Raw genomic sequence first — 24,858 nt, 5'->3', positions numbered from 1 at the left:
TAAGCTTCTACCTTATCCCCAAGCAAAAGTCCCAATCTTTATTTCACTCTCTAGCATTTTTAAAAAGTGGGGATAAAAGCAGCTTTTCATTTCCCGGTTTGCTGTCTGTGAGAATTCTTCAACGTGATTGGCTGCTTAGACAGCTTGTTGACGTCACTGCAGCTCTCCAATGGGGATCCCCATTACACAGCGTTTCAATGAGCCGCACGTCGAGAAAGGCAAACTTCTCGTCACAGAGATTGCGAGATCTCTGTGGGAAGCTTTCTTTGGGGGCCAACGGCAAGCACCTTTGCTTCACCGCTAACCGCAAATTGTGGACCAGTGTTTTCTGAATATTACTTGAAGCAAACTAAGATGGTGGGTTTGTGCAGGAAATATTCATGGAATTAAATCCATTTTTTAGTGTACAAAACTGTCATATATGCAAATACATACTTTTAACTGCTCTAAAGATGCATACAATTTTGAAATACTGTTGTCAATCCTCATCAAAACGTGAATTGTGCATGAGTAAATGCAGAAGATCAATGTGTCCTTTATCATTATCAAAAAGTATGGTTTCAATAAAGTCTGCATGGAACTACTGAGCTGAGTTTATAGAAATAGCTTTTTTCTGCTACTGAACAAGTTGCTGTCTCAAGAGAAACACTACCGATTCTTGAAGAACCTGAAGAAATGAATTGTTGAGCTGTAATGCATGCTTGCACATCATTAAAATAAAATCCAGAATAGTATAGGTCATTTGCATCATATTTTACTAAGAATATTAATATCCAGTGCAGAACCACTTCCAATATAGAACTACTGTATAATACACACTTTACGTCAACAGTATGACTTTAACCAGTGGGTTATCATCAATGTAAAACAAAGCGGCTGACCTGTGGATTGTCCATATACCACAGCAAACTGTCTGCCCGAGTGTCCAGTATAAAGTATCGGCGTAGAAATTTTCCACTGCTTTCATTTTCTTCAATGTCGAGGAATCCACAAATGCGATTCTGTCGATCCACATAAGGCATTTCTGATCCTCCACATCACACTGTAAGGGAAATAAACTGGTCTCAACGAATGCCGCCCGGAAACTGGCATCATTTGAAATGGATTCCAAAATGTACAGTACCACTTTGTGTTTCCCTTTCATAAAATGTGATGACCTCAAATGCAAATGACTCAGTCGTGGAGTGGAGCATCAAATTTCTCAGTTGCTCAATGCACTTTACATTGTACAATACATTTGTCAGAGTAATTGGACTCAATAAGAAAGCACATCTACAATAAAAGGATAGAGCGGGCATAAAACCATCATATTGACTCTGTTTTGACGTAGATATTTAACATCTGTTCTCAAGAATGTGAATGAGTGTACAACCCCAAAGCTGAAAGTTACAAATCATACTGGAAGATTTTTTCCCAATTGGATGAGTTGGGGGGGACATAATACAATGGAATTACGTGAAATTTATAGTACAGAAACAAGCCATTTGGCCCAACAGGTCTATGACGGTGTTTATACTCCACGAGCCTCTCCCGCCTTACGTCGTCTCACCCTATCAAACTATTCTTCTATTCCTTTCTCACTCATGTACTTATCTAACTTCCCTTTTCAGTGTGAAAGGAAAAGAAAAAAAATCATAGCATATACACACATACATACTTGAAAGAAAACTGATAAGCTGCAACCCCACCTAATTTCTGCCCAATGTCTGTGGGAATTGTGTACCCTCAATTGTTGAGGGGTCAGGTGAACTGCTCGACTTTGGATTGATTTGGAGGGAGCTCGAAGATAACTCTTTCTCTCTCCTTCCCCTCATACCCACAGAAGCACTAGGACTTCTGCTCAGCAATTCCCCATATCTGATAGCATAACATTGAAAACTCAAATAGAGTGGGTAACCAAAACCATGGCCCATCATTCCATATGCACCACATTGGTGCTCCAACAGATGAACATTAGTGTTTTCCCACTTCTACCAGCATGTGTTTGTGTCTTAATGCAAGGCAAGCAAAGGAAATTCTTGATGTTACGGCATCATTAGCATAAAATTCATGCGAAAAAATTTAATTGTATGCATGCTTTAAGATTCTGCAGTTGCCTATTGTACAGATAATTTTAACTGCTTCAAATGACAACTTTTACAGTGCATCATAAGCATTTCAAAACTGCAACTCCGTACTTAAAACCATCTAAAATGAATGCCTTTGCCAAATGTTACTACACATAGTTCAAAATCTAATTTTTGTAACAGGCTCGGATATTTAAAAGTAAACAATGCCATCTCAGTGGCAGGAAAAAATATTTGCACTGCATTACCCTTTTACCAGTCACATCAGACAGCTTGCTTTCACTTCGATCACGGTTAGTGTCTCGAAGTCACTGAGGTTACAGTACAGGATCCCAGAGAGTTCATGCATCAATATTGGATTTTAATCTTGCTCACCAAAGTAAAACTTTATGGACTGAGCCTTGTTCCACTCTCATTGCTGCTAATTAATTCTTCATTTCAACCTTGGTTAGTGACACAAGGAATGCTTGCTATAGGTTACCACCATGCATTGCAAATTCCTACATTCGGAGATTCAAACTCAAGGACCTGAATGGCAATATACACAAGGCCAAACAGTAAACATCTTTGATTCAAACTGCCATTTATCAACTAACAACAGAAAGTTATGTTTTTGCATTCATTCAATTAAAAAAGAGACTGCAAATGTTCCATCCAGTGGGTGCTGCTTGGTCTAGTTTGTGTGCTGGGAGGTGGGGGGAAGTTGTACGTAATTTGTACTAGAGTAAAATGGGCACCCATATAATCAAGTGGTCAAAAGTCACATTCCAAAGTTTTCAGGTTGTAGAAACCTGCATGGATCTAAGTTATACATCAAATGTTAAAGTACTACATATATAAAATACTTAAACCAATCATTTACTCAAGTACAAGGTTTCTACTCAGATTGGATCCTACACATGCAGAAGTGGTTCAGCTACTTATTTACACATTAACTTCAGACTAATAGCTCTTAGAGAAAAAAAATCACCCAAAAAGTTACTCTAATTGCTGTATTTGCAAATGTTTTGAGAAGAGCTTCAAATTAAAACTTTTCTACAAAGGAATATTTAAAAAGTGTTGACGAATGCACAATTTTTCCAGCAAGGACGAATCTACAAAATATCAAATTCCCTTTGCGAATTTTGAAAACTTGGGTTTTCACATTTAAAAAGTTCTGTATATTACAAGGTATTGGTGAGACCGCACCTGAAATACTGCATAGAGTTTTGGTGTCCATACTTAAGAAAAGACATACTTGCTCTCGAGTCAGTACAAAGAAGGTTCACTCGGTTAATCCCGGGGATGAGGGGGTGGTCATATGAGGAGAGGTTGAGTAGATTGGGACTCTACTCATTGGAGTTCAGAAGAATGAGAGGCGATCTTATTGAAACATATAAGATTGTGAAGGGGCTTGATCGGGTGGATGCGGTGAGGATGTTCCCAATGATGGGTGAAACTAGAACTAGGGGGCATAATCTTAGAATAAGGGGCTGCTCTTTCAATACTGAGATGAGGAGAAACTTCTTCACTCAGAGGGTGGTAGGTTTGTGGAATTTGCTGCCCCAGAAAGCTGTGGAAGCTACATCATTAAATAAATTTAAAACAGAAATAGATAGTTTCCTAGAAGTAAAGGGAATTAAGGGTTACGGGGAGCGGGCAGGAAATTGGACATGAGTCTAGGTTCGGAATGGTCATGGCCCTGTGGGTAGTGGAGCGGGCCCAGGGGCCGTGTAGCCTGGTTCTGCTCCTACTGTGTTCTAATTCTGTGTTAGATTTCAGGAGGTGGTTTTATTCCTGTTCCTGGCTGGGGTGGAGATCGCCTTTACAGAAGGTAAGTACTGTAGAAAATATAGGGACAGAGTGATCTCCTGAATCGCCTAGATGGGTCGGAGAGGAATTTCCCAGATTTTTTTCTCCCAAATTGGCCATTGGGTCTTTTATCTGGTTTTTCGTCTCTCCCGGGAGATCACATGGGTTCGGGTGGATGGAGAGTGATAGAAGATTTGAGGTTAGGATCAGATCAGCCACGATCTTATTGAATGATAGAGCAGGCTCGAGGGGCCGATTGGCCTACTCCTGCTCCTATTTTTTATGTTCTTATGAGTCATTTATGGGCCTATATTCCCTTACAAATCTTCCAATAAAATCAAATTGCAAGCTTCTGATGTTTTATTTATAATGTGAAAACCTTCCATAGTTTCGAAGAGTTAACTTATCTTATTTATTTCAACTTTACGGGAATTCTGTGACTAATTCTATGAGCGAACTAGAATAGTTTCCAGTAATAATCAACTGCCCACTGGTTTTTTTTTTTTTTTTTTTTAAGTGGCAGTGCGCCATACACACAAAAAGGAAATAATAAATTACTCTGTCAGTCATTCATTAAGCTTTGAATACTACATCCTCATACAACATGCAAATGAGCTTTAAAATGCAATTGCATGCCTGGAGAAATGAGGAGGATTGAAAAAGTATGCCTTACAGTTACCAAATTATTACATAGAATATACAAAAGCAAAATACTGCAGATGCTGGAAATCTGAAATAAACGCACAAAATGCTGCCAGGGCCCTGGTATTCCCTCCCTAAAACTCTCCGCCTCTCTTTCCTCCTTTAAGACGCTCCTTAAATCCTACCTCTTTGGCCAAGCTTTTGGTCATCTGTCCTAATATCTCCTTATATGTGCCTTCAGCCCAACTAGTCTGTGCTGGTGTTTGTATTCCACACGAGCGTCCTCCCATTCCATCGACCTTATCTCAACCTTTCAGCATATCTTTCGATTCCCTTGTCTCTCATGTACTCGTTTAATTTCCTAATGAAAGCATCCAAGCTATTTGCCTCAACCACTTCCTGTGATAGCAAGTTCTGCATTTTAATCACTCTGAGTAAAGACATTTCTTCTGACTTCCCCAATGGATTTATTAGTATTTTTGTATTTGTGACTCCTAGTTTTGGATTCTCTCACAAGTGGAAACATTCTCTCCACATCTGCCCTCTTCAACCTATTCATAATTTTAAACACCTCAATCAGGTCTCCTCTAACACTCTTTCCTAAAGAAAAAAGCCCTAACCGGTTCAACTCTCCCGATAGCTGTAACCTCTCAGTATTGATACCAACCATCCTTGTCAATCTTTTTTGCACGTTCTCCAGTGTTTCTATGTAATTTTTATTGTATGGAGACCAGAATTGCCCACAGTACTCTAGTGCAGTCTGATGTGGGTCCTATACAAGTTGAACATAACTTCACTACTTTTGAATTCTATACCCCTAGAAATAAATCCCAGTACAAAAGCAAAATACTGCAGATGCTGGAAATCTGAAATGGACGCAGAAAATGCTGCCGAGGCCCTGGCATTCCCTCCCTAAAACTCTCCACCTCCCTTTCCTCCTTTAAGATGCTTCTTAAATCCTACCTCTTTGACCAGTCCTAATATCTCCTTATGTGGCTCAGTGTCACATTTTGTTTGATAACGCTCCTGTGAAGTACCATGGGATGTTTTACTACGTTAAAGGTGCTATATAAATACAAGTTGTTGTTACTCAGCATATCTGAGGAGAGAGAGAAACAGAGTTAACATTTCAGGTCCATGACCTTTCATCAGAACTGGAAAAAGTTAAGAGATTTAACCAGTTTTAAACAAGTACAGAGGCAGAGAAAGGGGAGGAAAGAACAAAGGGTCTGTTATAGGGTGGAAGGCAGGAGTGATTAAATAACCAAGAAGGATGATGGTGCAAGGCAAGAGAGGGTGATAATGGGACAAGAAAAAGATGGGTCTAGAGGAGCTGTAAATTGCAACAGTGGAATCATTACTGACAGCAGTCATTGACCTGAAACATTAACGCATTTTCTCTCTCCAAAGATGCTGCCCGACCAGCATTTTCAGTTTTTATATTAAATAAATCCCATTGCTTAGTTAGCATTTTTAATTGCCTTGCTGACCAGCAATACTATTTTTAATGATTTGTTCACCTGTATCCCTAGGCTTTGCCCTTCTAACCCATTCAGTTTCTTATTTTCTACAGTGTGGAACACCGCTTTCTACCTTCCTCCAATCTGAATAACTGCCTTTTATCCCCACTCTCTGCTTTCTATTTTTAGCCAGTATGCTATCCATTGTCCCCCGACTCCACATGCCCTAACCTTTGTCATAAGCCTTCTGTGTGGTACCTTATCAAAGGCAATTCTATCAGGTTAAGTTAAGCATGACCTAGCCTTTCAGAATCCATGCTGACATTTTTTTAAATATTTTTTGTCTCTAGATAATCTATCACTTTTAGTATAGATTCCACATTGTACCAAATTATAGGTACAGTAAGTTGATGAGGCATTCAACAAAAAGTGAATTACCAGAAACCGGACAACTGGTTTTTAATATTGCCGAATCCCAAATCAAACTGAACTTAATAATTATGTGGTTGCTGTTACCCAAGAATTTCTATTCCTGGTATGTTATTTGGGTTACTTACAATAAATAAGTCAAGATGTGCACAGCCTCTCGCAGGTCCCCGATTTACTGGATTATGAAGCAGTCATGCAGTAAGTTGACAACTCACTTGGGTGCTACAATACTTGGATATACATTTATATTAATTGGCTGAAGCTAAAATAACTATTCTGCTTTCACACATACCTCTTGCCTTCATAATGAAAACTGTGTTCTTTCTTATGCTGACTTGACTGTCTCTAGAATACCCCCATCATTAACAGTGTAATTTTCATGCAAAAAGTACCCAATGCAGTTCTGCAGCTTTCCCATAGGATCTATTTCTTTAACTTGCCACATATCACCGACAAACTGAGCAGGAATACCTCCTTTCCTGTCCATCTATTTTGCCTCTATATCTGTTTATGTTGTATTCATTACGATCTTCTAGAATCAGCCAGGTTTCAGTTGTTCCTATTGCATTATAGTTTACTAATTTACAGAACAAACGGGAAACCGTTCAACCTCTGTCGCCTCCAGTCCAAATCCAAGGTCGTCCCATCCTCTGTCATCGAATTACAGTATGCAGATGATGCTTGCGTCTGCGCTCACTCGGAGGTCGAACTCCAAACCATCGTCAACACCTTCACCGAAGCATATGAGAGCATTGGCCTTACACTAAACATCCGTAAGACAAAGGTCCTCTACCAACCTGCCCCCGCCACACAGTACGAACCCCCCCCGATTATCAAAATCCACGACAAGGCCTTGGACAACGTGGACCACTTTCGAGTAACTCGGGAGCCTACCGTCAACAAGGGCAGATGTCGACGACGAAGTCCAACACTGCCTTAAGTGTGCCAGTGAAGCCTTTGGTCGCCTGAGGAAGAGTGTGTTTGAAGACCAGGACCTCAAACCTGGCACTAAGCTCATGGTCTACAGAGCAGTAGTGATACCCACCCTGCTGTATGCCTCGGAGACATGGACCATGTACAGCAGGCACCTCAAAGCACTGGAGAGGTACCACCAACGCTGCCTCCGCAAGATCCTGCAAATCCATTGGCAGGATAGGCGCACTAACGTCAGTGTTCTTGCTCAGGCCAACATCCAAGCTTTGACCACCCTCGATCAGCTCTGATGGATGGGTCACATTGTCCGCATGCCCGATACGAGACTCCCAAAACTAGCGTTCTACTCGGAGCTCCAGCACGGCAAGAGAGCCCCAGGTGGGCAGAGGAAACGCTTCAAGGACACCCTCAAAACCTCCTTGAAAAAGTGCAACATCCCCACCGACACCTGGGAATCCCTGGTCCAAGACCGCACAAAGTGGAGAAGCATCTGGGAAGGCACCGAACACCTCGAGTCTCTGCGCCGGAAGCCAAGCGCAGGCAGCGCAAAGAGCGCACGTCAACCCAAGCACCCCACCCACCCACCCCTTCAACCACCGTCTGCCCCACCTGTGACAGAAACTGTAGGTCCCGCATTGGACTTATCAGTCATGTGGAAGCAAGTCATCCTCGGTTCCGAGGGACTGCCTAAGAAGATAGTTTACTACTGCCACAACAGCATCAAGTTCACACATCTTATTTCTAATGCTTCCAGCAGTCATATACACACCTTATTATGGATTTGCCTCCTCTATTAGTCCTTTGGGTCTGTTGCAAGTTGCTAGCTTCAGCACATCGCAGAGAACTGTGTGCATGCCTGCCTGTTTGTCAATACCCATTTTTTCATCCAATTTGTTTGGGATCCAATTTCCTCCATGCCTCTTCTCTACTCCCTTTCCTAAACTAGCTTAAATAATTCTCAGGAACCGTTTCACTGACACTCAAAAATCTCATGGTCCTTGCCCACAAGCCTCATAGTTCTGGCTCAGTGTGGATGCGCTCCATCTATCCTATGCCAGTATTTTTTATCCTGAAAACAAACAATTCCATGAAAAAGTGGCATCTGTAGATACACGCACTGTTGTGTATGTACCTTTAAGAGAGAACTGCTTTTATACTGTAGTACCGGCAGTGACCACACCTGTATATAAAGCCGTAGCAGGCTTCTGTACTTTCAGTTCCAGCATACCCTCTGTTCAGTAAACACCTGTTATTACCGTTCTCCTGCAGTCCGTGTGTTATTGATACGCGGACACTACAGTGGCAACGAGCAGGTTCAAACTCACCTGCAGTACTGCATCACCTCACGGGGATCCATCCCTGAAAAGAAGCTTCTTGGAGGTCGAAGCCAGAGCAACGGGCGTCGACCGTGGGCAACCACCCAGTGATCCATCGGAGTTCAGAGAATTGCAGGGGAAGCTGTGGAGAGCTGGGCTTGGCTCTCCAGTCAAGGTGTTCCAGCAAATCGGGCTGGTAGCAGGTAGTGCGCTGACCCTTCCCGGACTGCGGCGGGCTAGAGCTCGATCGAGCGGCTCTGCAAGGGGGCCGAGCAGCGTCGTCGGGAAGGGAGAGAGAGGGTGGAGCGCACAGGGCGCGGCCGGTGCTCAAGAGCTGGGCAGCGTTAAAGAAAATAAAAAGGGGGAAGGAAAAGAGACGCGCAGTGGACAGCGTTGTAAGAGCCATAAAAGCTTAAGAAAATACTTTAAAATATTGGTTAAATAGCATAATACAGTTAATTTACCTGATTGACTTATTGTATTAAGAAACCCCCTATTTTCTTGCTCCAGTAGTATAGTCCGAGACACCCCCTTCATTCTTGCCACAATGGTACAGTCCCTAAGCCACACATGGTATGCAGCCATTTTACAGTTTAACTCCACGTGGCTGGAGGAGGCAGAAGCTCGTGAGGGCTGGAGCAATACAGTTTTTGAACGTGTTCGTTTATACGTGTTTGCTTTGTAATTCCGTTTGTTAAGTGTTATAGTAAACAGTTCAAAAGACAAAGCTACGTTTGGGAACGTTTTATTTCGACACGCGTCTACTCGTTGTTAACAGCCCCACAGCTCAGTGGCTGCCTGTTTGGAAACTAAGAAGCGCCACTACAAGCGTCGAAGAAGAATAAACTAAGAAAATTAATTAACAAAAGAGAGACGCGCAGGAGCCGCGGGGCGCCACCATTACTAGTTAGAACGCTTGGAGCAGCATTGGCAGCAGGGGAAGAAGGAAAAGCGCGGGAGGCGCCATTTTAAACCACCCAAGATGCCGAAGAGTGGCAGCATCACTACTTTCGACAACGAAATAGAAGACTGGACCACGTATGTGGAAAGAATTGAAGTGTACTGCAAGGCAAATGAGGTGGCCGATGAAAAGAAGGCGTCGGTATTATTGAATTTGATGGGCGCGAGAACGTACGGCCTATTGCGGAATTTAATTACCCCAGCTAAACCAATGGAGAAAAGCTTTGAAGAGATTGTCAATATCTTGCAGGAACATCTAAACCCTACACTGCTGCTGATAGCAGAACGATTCAAGTTCCATAAACGAAACCAGCACAAAGACGAGAGTAATGCTGACTATCTTACGGAACTACGCAAGTTATCGAAACACTGCCAGTTCGGAGCAGGACTGGCAGATACCTTAAGGGATAAGTTTGTCTGCGGGCTCCAGAGTGAAGGAACCCAGAAATGACTACTTTCGGAAAAGGACCTTACGCTAGAAAAGGCTTTCAGCGTGGCAGTATCCTACGAAGCAGCAGCACGGGGAGCTGCGGAAATACAACAGAAACCGCAAGAATATAGCACCAATGAAATGGCATATGGAGCAGAAAAGTGCTATCGCTGCGGCAGAACAACCCATGACCAGAAGGATTGCTGGTTTAAGGACAAAGTATGCAGGCAATGTGGAAAAGTGGGACACATAGCACGAGTCTGCAGGTCGGGAAAGAAAACCAACACTAAAAGAACTACTAAGGAAAAGTACAAGAAAGTACAAAAGATGACGGACAGTAGTTCAGAAGAGTGATAATGACTCCGGGAGCAGGAGACTAAGTTGTCTAAAGTTACACAACGTGATCACAAAAGAGGATCACCGAACCATTTGGGTCACCCTCATGATAGCAGGGTCCCATGTAAAGATGGAATTGGACACAGGATCAGCCCTAACAGTCATGAATCGACGAGACTACGAGCGGCTATTCTCACACATTCCCTTGAAGGATACGTCCATTGTCTTGAAGACATATACGGGGCAAAAAGTCTACCCCAGAGGAAAAATAAGGGTGCCCGTTAAATACAACGGCAAGGAAACACAGAAACTGTATCTATATATACTACAAGATGGAGGACCACCATTATTGGGACGCGAATGGATCCGAAAAATACAATTGGATTGGCATTCCATTCAGGCGCTAACTGTGGCTGACAAAAAGGATGACAACGTCACACCTGGACGACTGTCAAAAATTCTAACTGACGCGAAAGAGGTGTTCCAGCAAGGACTTGGGACTCTAAAAGGCGTAACGGCAACGATAAAAATTGAAGAGAATGCAAACCCAAATTTTTTTTTTTTATTTTTTTTTTATTTTTTTTTAAGGCCAGACCGGTACTGTATGCGATCTGCCCAGCCATCGAAGCAGAGCTGGAGAGTCTGGAGCATTCGGGTGTGCTGTCCAAGGTGGACTGGAGCGAGTGGGCCACACCCATCGTTCCTGTAATGAAGAAATCATTGAGCAGCACGCCTGGGGAGCCGAAGAAGGTTCGCATCTGTGGGGACTTTAAGGTAACTATGAACCCAGTCCTGCACACAGTACAATATCCACTTCCGCAGATAGAAGATATTTTCGCCTCACTATCTGGAGGGAAATGCTTTACGAAGATTGATCTGGCCCAAGCGTATCTACAAATGGAGGTAGAAGAAGCATCTAGAAAATACCTCACGATAAACACTCACAAAGGTCTTTACCAGTACAACTGACTGGTATTCGGGGTAGCATCAGCTCCGGCTATTTGGCAGATGGCGATGGAACAAGTCCTGCAAGGGATCCCGGGGACCCGGTGTTATTTGGACAACATCCTGGTTACAGGCGAAAATGACAGTGAACACCTTGCCAACCTGGAGCAGGTGCTCACTAGATTACAAGAATATGGGCTACGAGCCAACCGCCACAAATGCGAATTTTTCAAGGAAACAAATCTCGTATTGTGGCCACGTGATTGATGAAGAGGGGGTTACATAAGTCCCCAGACAAGATTGAGGCAGTAGTCAAGGCTCCAGCACCGGAAAATGTGTCGCAACTGAGGTCGTTCCTCGGGTTGGTGAACTACTACCATAAGTTCTTGCCAAATTTGTCTACAATTCTGCACCCACTGAACGCCCTGCTGCAAACTGGAGTAGCATGGAAATGGAGTGATGAGTGTAAGCGTGCCTTTCAGAAATGTAAATGCCTAATCACTTCAAAAGAAGTATTGGCCCACTACAATCCAACACTACCGATTCGATTGGCATGTGATGCGTCTCCCTACGGCATTGGAGTGGTGCTGTCGCACAAATTCCTTGACGGTTCAGAGAGGCCAATAGCCTTTGCGTCACGCTCGTTAACCTCAGCCGAGCGTAACTACGCCCAGATTGACAGGGAGGCCCTCAGCCTGGTGTGGGGGATGAAGAAGTTCAATCACTATCTGCACGGGCAGAAATTCACCTTACTGACTGATCACCAGCCTCGTTTCCATTTTTAACCCAAAGAAGGGCGTTCCGGTGATGACGGCACAACGGCTGCAAAGATAGTCCCCTTTTCTAGGGGCACATCAATACGACATAGAGTAGAAGGGCACGAAACAGCATGGAAACGCTGATGGGCTGTCGCACCTGCCGCTGCCTACGGTGGAGGAAGCACCTGCAGTGGACCCTGTTGAGATATTCCATTCGACCATAGTCGAATGTCTACCTGTTACAAACTCGAGTATAGAGAAGGAAACCCGAAATGACCCGACACACACTCGGGTCTATGGTTTGACGGTGAAGAGATGGCCAGCACATGGCGACTCACTGTTGCCAGCATTCTCGCCAAGGAGAGAACAGCTGTCAGTGTGCCGGGGGACCTTGATGTGTGGATCCAGAGTGGTAATTCCACCCAAGTTGAGAGATAGAGTGCTCAATGACCTTCATGAGGGTCATCTGGGAGGGGTAAAAATGAAGAGCCTAGCCAGGGCGTTTGTGTGGTGGCCGGGAATCGATAAAGAAATTGAGGAAATGACCAAGAGATGCACAGGATGCCAGAAAGTCCAAAACGCTCCACCATAGGCCCCGCTACACCCATGGGAGTGGCCCTCATCTCCATGGCAACGGGTACACATTGATTTTGCTGGTCCATTTATGGACTCAATGTTTTTAATCGCCGTGGATGCACATTCGAAATGGCCAGAGGTCATCAAAATGTCCTCCACCACCACAGAGAAAACTATTGCAGTCCTACGGACCATCTTTGCCAGGAATGGCTTGTCAGAACAGATTTGCTCCGACAATGGACCACAGTTTGTGTCCGAGGATTTCCGGAGATTTTTGAGGAATAATGGGGTAAAGCTTTACACATCCGCCCCATATCATCCAGCCACAAATGGATTGGCCGAGAGGTTTGTTAAACCTTTAAAAAAGCAATAAAGGCGATGTATAACGACAACATACCACTGCAACACAAGGTGGATAATTTCTTGTTTGCTTACCGGAATGCGACACATGCAGTCACCAACCAACCATGATGTTCTTTAACCGAAGGTTAAGATGTCACCTGGATTTGCTCAAGCCAAACATAAGACGAGATGTTGAGAATAAGCAATTCCAGCACATCAATGAGAAGCCAACCAGGAGCTTCAAGATAGGGCAACCAGTCTTGGCCCGCGACTACCGAACAGAAAAATACCAGCCAGGAACGATATGCACACGGCAGGGACCACTAATGTACACAGTGGACGTTGGAGAGAGCATCGTGAGACGCCATGCTGACCAGATTCTAGAGTCACAGGAACAAGTCAAACCCATAACACGAGCATGCGCACCTGGTGATGAACCCGAAGTACAGATTGCATCGACCTCAGAATCAGTGGTATTGGAAGCTGACGAACCAACCAATGACAATGAGCCAGAATCGACTCCGCCGCAAGAACAGGATACTCGAGAAAGGCGCTATCCAGACAGGATCAGGAAGCCGCCTCAAAGACTGAATTTATAAATGATTACTTTCAGCTGATGTATATAGTACAAAGAAAATTGTAATTGTAATTAGTTATTATTTAATTGTTAAATGAATGTTATGTACTGTTTATCTAAAAGGGGAGGAATTGTTGTGTATGTACCTTTAAGAGAGAACTGCTTTTATACTGTAGTACCAGCAGTGACCACACCTGTACATAAAGCCATAGCAGGCTTCTGTACTTTCAGTTCCAGCATACCCTCTGTTCAGTAAACACCTGTTATTACCGTTCTCCTGCAGTCCGTGTGTTATTGATACGTGGACACTACACGCACCCTGACCCAGACATATACAGTCTATTAAACAGAAAAGGAAAGTTTGCAACCAAGGGATTTTTCCTTTGATGCCAAGAGCAAGAAAAGGATGTTACCAGATTTAGCATTTTTAAATGCTCAGAATTTTTCAGAATGCGTCTGATAATGCAGTACATGTTCCATTTTACAGTGGAGGAACAATCTTTAATGTCACAGCTTATGAAGGATGGAGAAGGGCAAGAATGTTATTTATTCATAAAGCCATAACTCCTGCATGAGGGTGTAATGCAGTTTTCCAGAGTTCTTAAACTATGACTCACCTGCAACACAAAGTTCCTGACCTGGAATGTAGCCATTATAAAAATGTGGTTTTACCTGAAAGAATTAATCTGCAACTGAAGTGTGCATTTCATTGTCTCCATTTTAGCCCAGTGGTGACATGCAAGCCAAAGACTTGGTAAATGCCCCTCAATATGCATTTAAACATGCCCCTCAATATGCATTTAAACATCAGGAAAATGTCAAATCCCAGCAACCTAAAGACAAGAAACAGACCTGCCACATAATTCACCCAAAAAGCAGATACAACATGGCTGTTTTCCACTAGTCACTTTGGACTCACAACAATGTGGTGGGACAGGATTTGCTGTAGAAATAACAGTGAGGCCAACAGTGCTCATCGTTATTTAAGTGGAAATCGGACAGCAACTTCCAGCGACCACACGTGCGCAGTTAAATGTGGAAATCAGTAGGTTGCTGTCCAAAATGCCTGCTCCTCCAAAAGCTGCCCGATAACAGCCTCTCCCCATGAGACTCTGTTAAAATACATTGGCCCGGATTTTGCGATCAGCGGCGAAAGAATGGCGCTCACTGCTCATTATACTTGGAACTGCTCACAGATTTCTAGTAGGCTTTTGTGTGGCAATTTATAGTAATTAGAGAGCCATTTCAGTGCGGTGCCCTCTACAGGGGATCTGGGACCCGTGTGAGCAGGGGAAGCAACAGTGTGTTTCTACAACCAGGCTGAAGAATCCTTACTGAGACATGCAAAGTTTAAAGCTGGAAGTGTATGCTAGAATATTTAATTCAATGTCAAATCATGTACAGAAAGCAAAATAAACAAAGATGGGATTCTGAGAGATAAGAGAGACAAGTGTAACGAACGCTGATCGCAAAATCTGGCCCACTGTATAGTAAAGAGCAAGAAATAACTTGCCCTTTCACGACACCAGAACATCCCAAGACACTTCACAGTCAATGAAGTACTTTTGAAGTGCTGCGTGTCTCAGTAAGGATTCTTCAATCTGGTTGTCGAGACACACTGTTGCTTCTCCTGCTCACACAGGTCCCACTATTATAACATAGGGAAAACACATATGTAACAATCTTTCCAAACAGGATTTAAGAAACAATTCTCAACATTGGAAGTATCGCCCCTGCCTACATTTCCTTTTACGTTAATCCACCAGCTCTGCAACTTCCCACAAAACTAACCCTGGCCTCAAGTGCCTCGCCTCCCCTCCCCTCCCTTGGCCCCACCATTGGTGGCCGTGCTTTCACCCACCCAGGTCCCCGTGGTCTGGAATTCATTCCCTAAATCCCTCTGCTTCTCCACCTCCCTTAACTCTAAGATCCGCTTTAAAATCCATCTCTTTCACTAAGCTTTTTTCCCCCCACTACTCCGGATACCTCCTCCTTTGGCTCAACTTTCATTTTTTTTTTTTTTAATTATACCTTGTGAAGTGCCGTAGAACATTTTTCTAAAGGCACTACATAAATGCAAAGTGCTGCTGCAGTGTACTACAGGTCAAAACCCCCGTTTCTTTCCGGCCCAACAGAAATTGAGCAGAGCAGTGGACAGATAGATACACCGATATAACACATAGGAAGCTGGAAATCTTACACAAAGCAGTAACCCCAACGCTATTATTTGAATCTGGCAATTTGATTGCACGACAGTCGAGTCAAATAGGTTTTGTGCTTACTTCCATTATCCAGTGTACGATATCCTTAGTTAGTCATTTCAAAATATAGCGATAATAAATTAAGACTGACTGCTCAATATTATGGTAATTATTTTTGAGTGACACCTCACATTCCATTAAAAGATCTTGGGGTTAATTTTAACGGTGGTGTAAAACGTGCGCTCAGATCGGCTGTCCATTATACACCGTGTCCGATTTTCCTTCACACTGAAGCCAATGGAAAGGAATTAACAGTATGGTATGGCAGCAAACTACATATCACCCATTTTACTCTATCGTCAAAAAGTTTAGATTACTTCTAAGATTTCGGGTTTGAATATTCACCCATTTTCGTCATAGAAAATCTCTGTTGTATTGAAGCACTGAAGAAAGCCAGTATGGCAGGGCTATGTATAGCATTGGAAGGGGAAGTCAGGAATTAAGGGAGCCTGGGATAACAATACCTCATGTGCAATTAAGGCACAAGGTGCACAAACTTCCCCCAATGGGAATTGCTGATTTGGAGTATGACCAACAATGTGAGGAAGATCTTTTTCCCCTTCCCAAAATAACTTCTGCACTTCGAGTTCAGTTGGTTTATTCTGAAAAGAATTAAATGAACCGTGAAAGCGTTTTCCTAGTTTACTTAAATTTCACACAGATGGCTTTTGTATCCAAAAATGTAGCTCAAGGACATTATATAAATTGTAAATATAGCAGGAATATGTGTTATAGGACTTCCACAAAAATGCATTATTTTGTATTGCAATCAGCAAAAATTACATCTAGACAAATGCTTATACACTTCAGTAATCGTAATCCAAATGTATATTTTTAGTCTCTATAAGTAGTGAAAATTTTAGTTCATATTAAAAAAACTTTGCAGTAACTTAAGGATTTTAAATTGAACTTTCAAGAGTGCAGATAACAAGCAACAAATCACACAAGGCATAGATCTTGGAGACAAGAAAACTTCTATTTAAAAAAGGGATGTGAACAATATTTTTTAGCCACTAATGAAAACCTTGTTCCAAGTCCTGGATTCAGCAGGCACTCATTTGTTCCTTAATTCTACAATAAATGAATGACCATCATCTTCTGAACTTTTGAAAGGCACTCAAAAATCATACACAGAGAATGGTTCCAATATATCTCTGGACTTCATAAAACTTTTAAGAATGCTTCTATGCCATGGGTGGCATATTTATATTATATTCCATGCAAGCACATTGGATACACGGGTAGAATAGATAAGGGAGAACCAGTGGATGTGGTGAATTTGGACTTTCAGAAGGCTTTCGATAAGGTCCCGCATAAGAGATTAGCGTGTAAAGTTAAAGCACATGGGATTGGGAGTAAGGTGCTGACTTGGATAGAGAACTGGTTGGCTGACAGGAAGCAAAGAGTTGGAATAAACGGGTCTTTTTCTGAGCGGCAGGCAGTGACTAGTGGGGTGCCGCAGGGATCGGTGCTAGGACCCCAGCTATTCACAATATATATTAATGATCTAGACGAGGGAACTAGATGTAATATCTCCAAGTTTGCAGACGACACAAAGCTGGGTGGGCGTGTGTGCTGTGAGGAGGATGCCGAGAAACTTCAGTATGATTTGGGCAGGTTGGGCGATTGGGCAGATGCAGTATAATGTGGATAAATGCAAGGTTATCCACTATGGTGGCAAAAACAGGAAGGCAGATTATTATCTGAACGGCAATAGATTGGAAGAAGGGGAAGTCCAACGAGACCTGGGTGTCCTTGTGCACCAGTCGTGCAGAAGAAATTCCGCCTCATCTCTGCCCTAAATGGCTTGCCCCTTATCCTTAGACTGTGACCCCTGGTTCTGGATTCCCCCGCCATTGGGAACATCCTTCCTGCATCTAGTCTGTCTAGTCCTGTTAGAATTTTATAAGTTTCAATGAGATCCCCTCTCATTCTTCTAAACTCCAGCTAATATAAGCCCAATCGACTCAATCTCTCCTCATACGTCATTCCTGCCATCCCAGGTATCAGTCTGGTGAATCTTCGCTGCACTCCCTGCATGGCAAGGACATCCTTCCTCAGATAAGGCGACCAAAACTGCACACAATACTCAAGGTGTGGTCTCACCAAGGCCCTGTACAACTGCAGCAAGAAATGGCAGACCAATTAAATACATGTTTTGGTTCTGTCTTCAGAAAGGAGGACACACATAACCTCCCAGAGATGTCAGGGAACATAGGGTCTGATGAAAGGGAGGAACTGAAAGAAATCAGTATTTGTAGGGAAATGGTGTTAGGGAAATTGACGGGATTGAAGGCCGATAAATCCCCAGGGCCTGATAATCTACATCCTAGGATACTTAAGGAAGTGGCCCTAGAAATAGTAGATGCATTGCTGATCATCTTCCAACATTCGATGGAATCTGGAACAGTACCCATGGATTGGAGGGTAGCTAATGTTACCCCACTATTCAAAAAAGGTGGTAGAGAGAAAACGGGGAATTACAGACTGGTAAGCCTGACATCAGTAGTGGGGAAAATGCTAGAGTCCATTATAAAAGATGTAATAGCAGAGCACTTGGAAAACAGCGACAGGATCGGGCAAAGTCAGCATGGATTTACAAAAGGTAAATCGTGCTTGACTAATCTACTGGAATGTTTTGAGGATGTAACTGGTAAAATAGATAAGGGAGAACCAGTGGATGTGGTGTATTTGGACTTTCAAAAGGCTTTCGATAAGGTCCCGCATAAGAGATTAGCGTGTAAAGTTAAGGCACATGGGATTGGGGGCAAGGTATTGACTTGGATAGAGAACTGGTTGGCAGACAGAAAGCAAAGAGTTGGAATAAACGGGTCTTTTTCCGAGTGGCAGGCAGTGACTAGTGGGCTACCGCAGGGATCGGTCCTTGGACCCCAGCTATTCACAATATATATTAATGATCTAGACAAGGGAACTAGATGTAATATCTCCAAGTTTGCAGACGACACAAAGCTGGGTGGGCGTGTGTGCTGTGAGGAGGATGCCGAGAAACTCCAGGATGATTTGGATAGGTTGGGTGATTGGGCAGAAGCATGGCAGATGCAATATAATGTGGATAAATGCGAGGTTATCCACTTTGGTGTCAAAAACAGGAAGGCAGATTATTATCTGAATGGCAATAGATTGGGAGATGGGGAAGTGCAACGAGACCTGGGTGTCCTTGTGCACCAGTTGCTGATGGGAAGCATGCAGGTGCAGCAGGCGGTTAAGAAGGCAAATGGCATGTTGGCCTTCGTAGCGAGAGGGTTTGAGTACAGGAACAAGGATGTCTTGCTGCAGTTGTACAGGGCCTTGGTGAGACCGCACCTTGAGTATTGTGTGCAGTTTTGGTCGCCTTATCTGAGGAAGGATGTTCTTGCCATGGAGAGAGTTCAGCGAAGATTCACCAGGCTGATACCTGGGATGGCAGGAATGACGTACGAGGAGAGATTGAGTCGATTGGGCTTATACTTGCTGGAGTTTAGAAGAATGAGGGGGGATCTCATTGAAACTTATAAAATTCTGACAGGACTGGACAGACTAGATGCAGGAAGGATGTTCCCGATGGTCGGGGAGTCCAGAACCAGGGGTCTCAGTCTAAGGATAAGGGGTAAGCCATTTAGGACAGAAATGAGGAATTTCTTCACCCAGAGAGTGGTGAACCTGTGGAATTCTCTACCACAGAAGGCAGCAGAGGCCAATACATTAAATATATTCAAGAAGGCGTTAGATATATTTCTTAAGGCTAAAGGGATCAAGGGATATGCAGACAAAGCAGGGACAGGGTACTGAATTTGGATGATCAGCCATGATCTCATTAAATGGCGGAGCAAGCTCAAGGGGCCGAATGGCCTACTCCTGCTCCTATCTTCTATGTTTCTGTGATCAAACAAGAATTTGAGCATGAAGTTCATATCTTAGTATCTTCCCCTCCCAAAATGTAGAGTGTCAGCTGTGGCTCAGTGGTAGCACACTCACCTGTCAGAAAATTGAGAGTTTAGTCCCACTCCAGAGACTAGAGCACAAAAATCTAGGCCGACACTCCAGTGCAGTACCAAGGCAGCGCTGTCTTTCAGATGAGACCTTAAACCGAGACCCCATCTGCCCTCTCGGGTGGACGGAAAAGATCCTATTGTGCTATTTGAAGGCATGCAGGGGAGTTCTTCCCGGTGTGCTGGCCAATATTTATTCTTCAACTAACATCACTAAAACAGATTATCTGGTCATTATCACGTTATTGTTTCTGGGAGCTTGCTGCGTGCAAATTGACGACTGCATTTCCTACATTTTAACAGTGAATACACCTCAAAAGTACTTCACTGGCTGTAAAGTGCTTTGGGAGATCCCAAAGTAGTGAAAGGCACTATAAAAATGCAATTACTTTCTTTCATTATCTTACATATTTTCTTTAATCACAATAAGGAGCTGATGAATATAAATAATGCTGTCCAAGGGCTGAAAAATTATTTATAGTAATTTGCTGCATCACTTATAGAATCATACAGCACAGAAGGAGGCCATTCAGCCCATCATTCCTATTGTGATAATGGGCCGTATTTTCCGATCGGAGGCTTCCTGCGTGCGGAAGCCTCTGATCTGGAAAAAAATCTACACACTTACCCGAGGGCTCCCGAGGTGCGTATAGTTCCGATGCTGGGCCTCTCCAACTCCAAGTGCACAGGGCCTACGTATCCCAGAGGTGCATGCGGTTCGCAAGCATCCCTGGGATCACATGGGCCATGGGGAGCCAATCAAAGAAGGGAATCTCCCTTCATACACTTCACAGATAGACCTGTCAAATATAGGAATGGAGATCACCCCAAAAACACTAAATACATTTTTTTTTTTTAAATCACATTTTTAAAATTAGTTGAAATGACAATAAATTTAATATTTTAATCAAAAATTCAATTTTTTGAAAAAAATTATTGAAGTTTTTTACGGGGCTAAAAATAAACGTACCTTTTTTTTTTAAAAGTATTTTTAAATGATAAATGATTGGAATTTTTTTTTTTAACCAGGTAAACTTTGGTGTTAAAGTACCCAAGTGGTTTGGGGCAATGGGAATACTGGATATGAGGAACCGCATCATGGGATTGATTGCGAGGACAGTTTTACGATGTGCGTAGCAGAACACTGAAATAGAAAGCATGAAGATGATAAATGAATAATAAATGGTAGATTAGCGAGCTACAGTATATGCCAAATCTCTTAGAATTCTTACATGACTAAGGGTTTTCTGCGGGCGGAGGGTCTCCAGAAAGCGGAACTATCCGCCCGCAGAGGCCCTTCTCCAGGGCAGGCGTCCGATCTGTCAAGAGCATTCTTGACAGATTGGAAATGCCGGCTTTCAGCGCATGCGCATGCCTGAAACCAGCATTTCCGATGCCCCTACAGGTGGGTACACAGCGCGTACACACCCGTAGGGATCGGAATATCCGGGCCAATATTTTAGAAAGTAGTAGTTTGCATATCCATAGTCATTAATAATTATTCTCTATTGTTGCTAATGGAAGCTTGTAACTATGCCAATGAAATGTGATACAATTTTATATAGAACATTAATTTCAACGTTCAGTATCTTAGCAAATTCCTCCTGTGCGCTAGAATTCCAAGGGGCATAAAAGGAAATGGATAATAAGCAAGCTGTCCTCGTAACTTTTATGTGGCGATTAGCATAGATGCACTTAAGGGGAAGCTAGATAAACACGAGGAAGGAAGGAATGGAAGGATATGCTAATAGGGAGACCCATGTGGAGCACAAACACCAAACAACTGCACAGACCAGTTGGGCTGAATGGCCTGTTTCTGTGCTGTAAATTCTAAGTAATAAACATCAATATATCACCATTTCCAAAACCTTTATACACTCTGCTACATGCAAAAACTAACTGTTCCTAACTGTATTCTCGTACAAAGCACTTTGTTTTAAAGTACGTTTACAACTGGAACATGTACTTAAATTTATTACAAAATTTAATTTTGTAATCAAATGCATTGCCATGGTAATGCTCGGGTTTAACATCTTTGGCACCTCAAAACATAAAGTTTGAGGTCAGAAAATAGCACGATTAGTTAGTCAGAAGTGCAGAGACAATTTGATAATTGAAGAGCAGTTTGTTTGCTTTTCTGAATTTGTCATTGAATTCTAACAAGTGAACTGCAGCACATGGCGAAGAGATTTAGCATATACTGCAGTTCACTAATCTACCATTTATTATTCATTTATCTTCTTCATGCTTTCTATTTCAGTGTTCTGCTACCCACATCGTAAAACTGTCCTCGCAATCAGTCCCATGATGCTGTTCCTCATATCCAGTATTCCCACTGCCCCAAACCACTTGGGTACTTTAACACCAAAGACCAGCAACAAATCAAATGAATTGTTGTTCTACAACCCAGAACTACATCACAATCAATTAATTTGACAATGGTATGATTAGGCTTCTTACAAGGCTTCTATTTTCAAGACACCAAACACTACAACAACTGCTTAAATTTATATTGAACTTTTAATGTAAAAAAATGTTCCAAGACACTTCACAGATACAGGTAGACAACGCAACAGATGCGAAGCCTTGAAGGGAAAGATTTGGCGGGGAAATAAAACTTGGTCAAATAGAAGTGTTTTGAGAAGAATTTTAAAAGATGTTCAGAGACATGGATGGGTGGAAGAGTTTAAGCAGGGGCATGGCTGAGGTCTCTGAAGGCTCTGGGACAAAGGGAGAGTAGGATGCAAACAGGGCCAGAGTCTAAAGTACTGAGGGTGTGCAAGTACCAGGAAAAGGCTGCAAGTGTGACTTGGCATTAAGGGCTTTGTAAACACTGTGGTCATTTGGGCAGGGCAAGTAATGCAATATATAGTTAGGCATTGAATGCTTTCGTAAGGGGAATGGAATTACCACCCATGAGTCATGTTTTTGTCAGTGGCAGGAGATCAATAGTTTAATCCACTATGAGGTCATGGATGGCAAGGGGCTTTACCTTGAGGAAACAAATATTCTGGAGGGCTACATGGAAAGAGACTCTGATTGTTAATCTGTTGGCACGGTCAGAGGGAGTGGCATTGGAAACAGTGAGCCGGATTGGAAGGTGAGAGAAGTTAACTCACCCCTACAGAGTGACTAGGGCAAGATGGTTGCTAAGAACTGAAGACGAGACAATTTGAGTTACTGCTCTAGAGGTGGCAGCGACATGCTGAAGAATGTCAAGGGAGGCAGAGATTCAAGCAGGAGAGACGAGTTCCATATGGAAAGATCAAAGGAGGCACAGTGCTCAAGAAGGGGGAGCTGAAAGGGGGCATAGTCAAGTGAAAGGAAGAGGAAGAGAGCGCAAAATGGGACTTGAAAACAACCAAAATGAAAAGATAGGAGGTTGTGTGTCCGGAACAGCTGCCAATATGCTCATGCAAATGCAGAGAAATTGAAGTAATTCAAGTTCATAAACAAGGTTATGTTCCTAATATTGATTAAAAAATCTTGAAAATATTTAGGTAAGTAATTCAAATCTAAACATCATTTGGCAAGTTATGGCCTTTTGAGCAAATCCTGTTATATTTTCAATAGTAAACGTTCCCTACCAAACACCCGCATGTGAGCACCATCTCAAGGACTGCAGCAGTTCAAGGTGGCCCAACCCCTTCTCAAGGCAACTGGGGAAGGGCAATCAATGCAGCTTTACCAGCATTGGCCACATCCCAAGAATAAATAAAAATGGTAGTCTTGAACCAGCTATTAAGAGGAGTGCCAGAGCAGCGCTCTGATTTTCTCTCTCCACTTATGGCAAAGCCCTTGGCTTCTAATCATCTCTCTCACCAACACGGCCAGGGTCAAACACCTGCCACATGAAAAATCCTGGACAAAGCTCTACAATGTGGAAAGGAGCTGGAGCACCAATTACGTGCTCTATTTACGGGAAGTCTCTCGTTGAACTGCTAAATAGACCAATTTTAGCACTAATTTCAATAAAAGTTTCCTTTAAAACCAATATTCCTTGAATCAATTATCCTGATATCTAACTAATCTGTATTAGGCCAACAATGCACAATTGGAGAATGCGGGTCCAAATACAAACATTCGGACATCTGGCAAGAATCTGATAATTACAAATCTTTGAAAGGCTTAATGTCGTGTTCCATCCATTTATTTATAAAGTCTGTTTCTCTACACTGCCTCAAATACGACATAACATATGCCATGAACTGTTCCAAAAATATTTCTGCTCCTTAACTAAGTATGACAGCTTGTTCAATAACAGATTATATTGCAAAGTTTCAATGCAGAATAGTCACAGATCAGATTAGTCATGCCCACACAAACTTAATTATGCATCCATCAATAGCCACTGGTAAAATAAAATCAGGATGCTTGTGTCACAATTGTAGGCAAAGTGGAGCTTGTGACCCAATCTTTGTAGAAGTAGATGTTAACTGCAAAATACTGATCTATTCTAATGGGTTGCTCTTGCATTCGAAGAAATCTTGCAATTTTTGATTAAGTAAAGGGGTAGAGAGGGTAGTTTTTGTTCTCAAAGTAGACTGCTCAATCTCATGTCTCCTTCTCTTCTCCACTCCAATGTTAAAGTTAACGTCGCCATTGATAGCTTTTTCCCTACTACAGTAAACTCGCTCTTATCCGGCACCTATGGGACCAGGATGGTGCCGGTTGATGAAAAATTCTGGATAACAGAGAGGTATACCTACCAAGGCAATTTTTAACAAACAAAAATAAAAACCACTGACTAACTTGGCCACCGCGGGAGACTCGGATTCGGCAAAACGAGTGCTGGATGGATTCGGCAAGATTACCGGTTATCTATTTCGCCGGTTATTAAAGTATTCCAGATGATTGAGTGCCAGTTAAACAAGAGTTTACTGTACTATTTTCTGATTAGCTTTGAAAACTGCATTGGGAAAATTCTAAAGCACAGAGTAACAGGCAGCTCTGCGAGAAACATTTCAGGGCATTTATTGGACATTAGCCTTGCAAATTGCCTTTTGTGACATGGTAAAGAAAGCTCATTGGTGTAAATTGGCTACAA

The 24,858-nt window shown here is 42.7% G+C and overlaps 1 protein-coding gene across 6 annotated transcripts in view; it reads right to left on the bottom strand.

Annotated features, from left to right (window-relative positions):
* The window catches only part of plekha1b (pleckstrin homology domain containing A1b), a 95,391-nt gene that overhangs the window by 55,939 nt on the left and 14,594 nt on the right, over positions 1–24,858 (bottom strand). For 5 of the 6 annotated variants that reach the window (XM_085994591.1, XM_085994593.1, XM_085994596.1 and 2 more), the window contains exon 2: positions 882–1,042. The exons of the other annotated variant lie outside the window; for it this stretch is intronic. In XM_085994591.1, the coding sequence (XP_085850717.1) occupies positions 882–1,022 (141 nt within the window). In that variant the 5' untranslated portion in view covers positions 1,023–1,042. The remainder of the gene's footprint in view (positions 1–881; positions 1,043–24,858) is intronic. 6 annotated transcript variants of the gene reach the window in all.

Source organism: Somniosus microcephalus, chromosome 8 (genome assembly GCF_052327205.1).
Source record: "Somniosus microcephalus isolate GS21.2 chromosome 8, FLI_Smic_1.0, whole genome shotgun sequence".
In the NCBI taxonomy this organism is placed as follows: Eukaryota; Metazoa; Chordata; class Chondrichthyes; order Squaliformes; family Somniosidae; genus Somniosus; species Somniosus microcephalus.
Note: the sequence above shows the minus strand (reverse complement) of the source record. Positions and strands in the feature narration are given on the sequence as shown.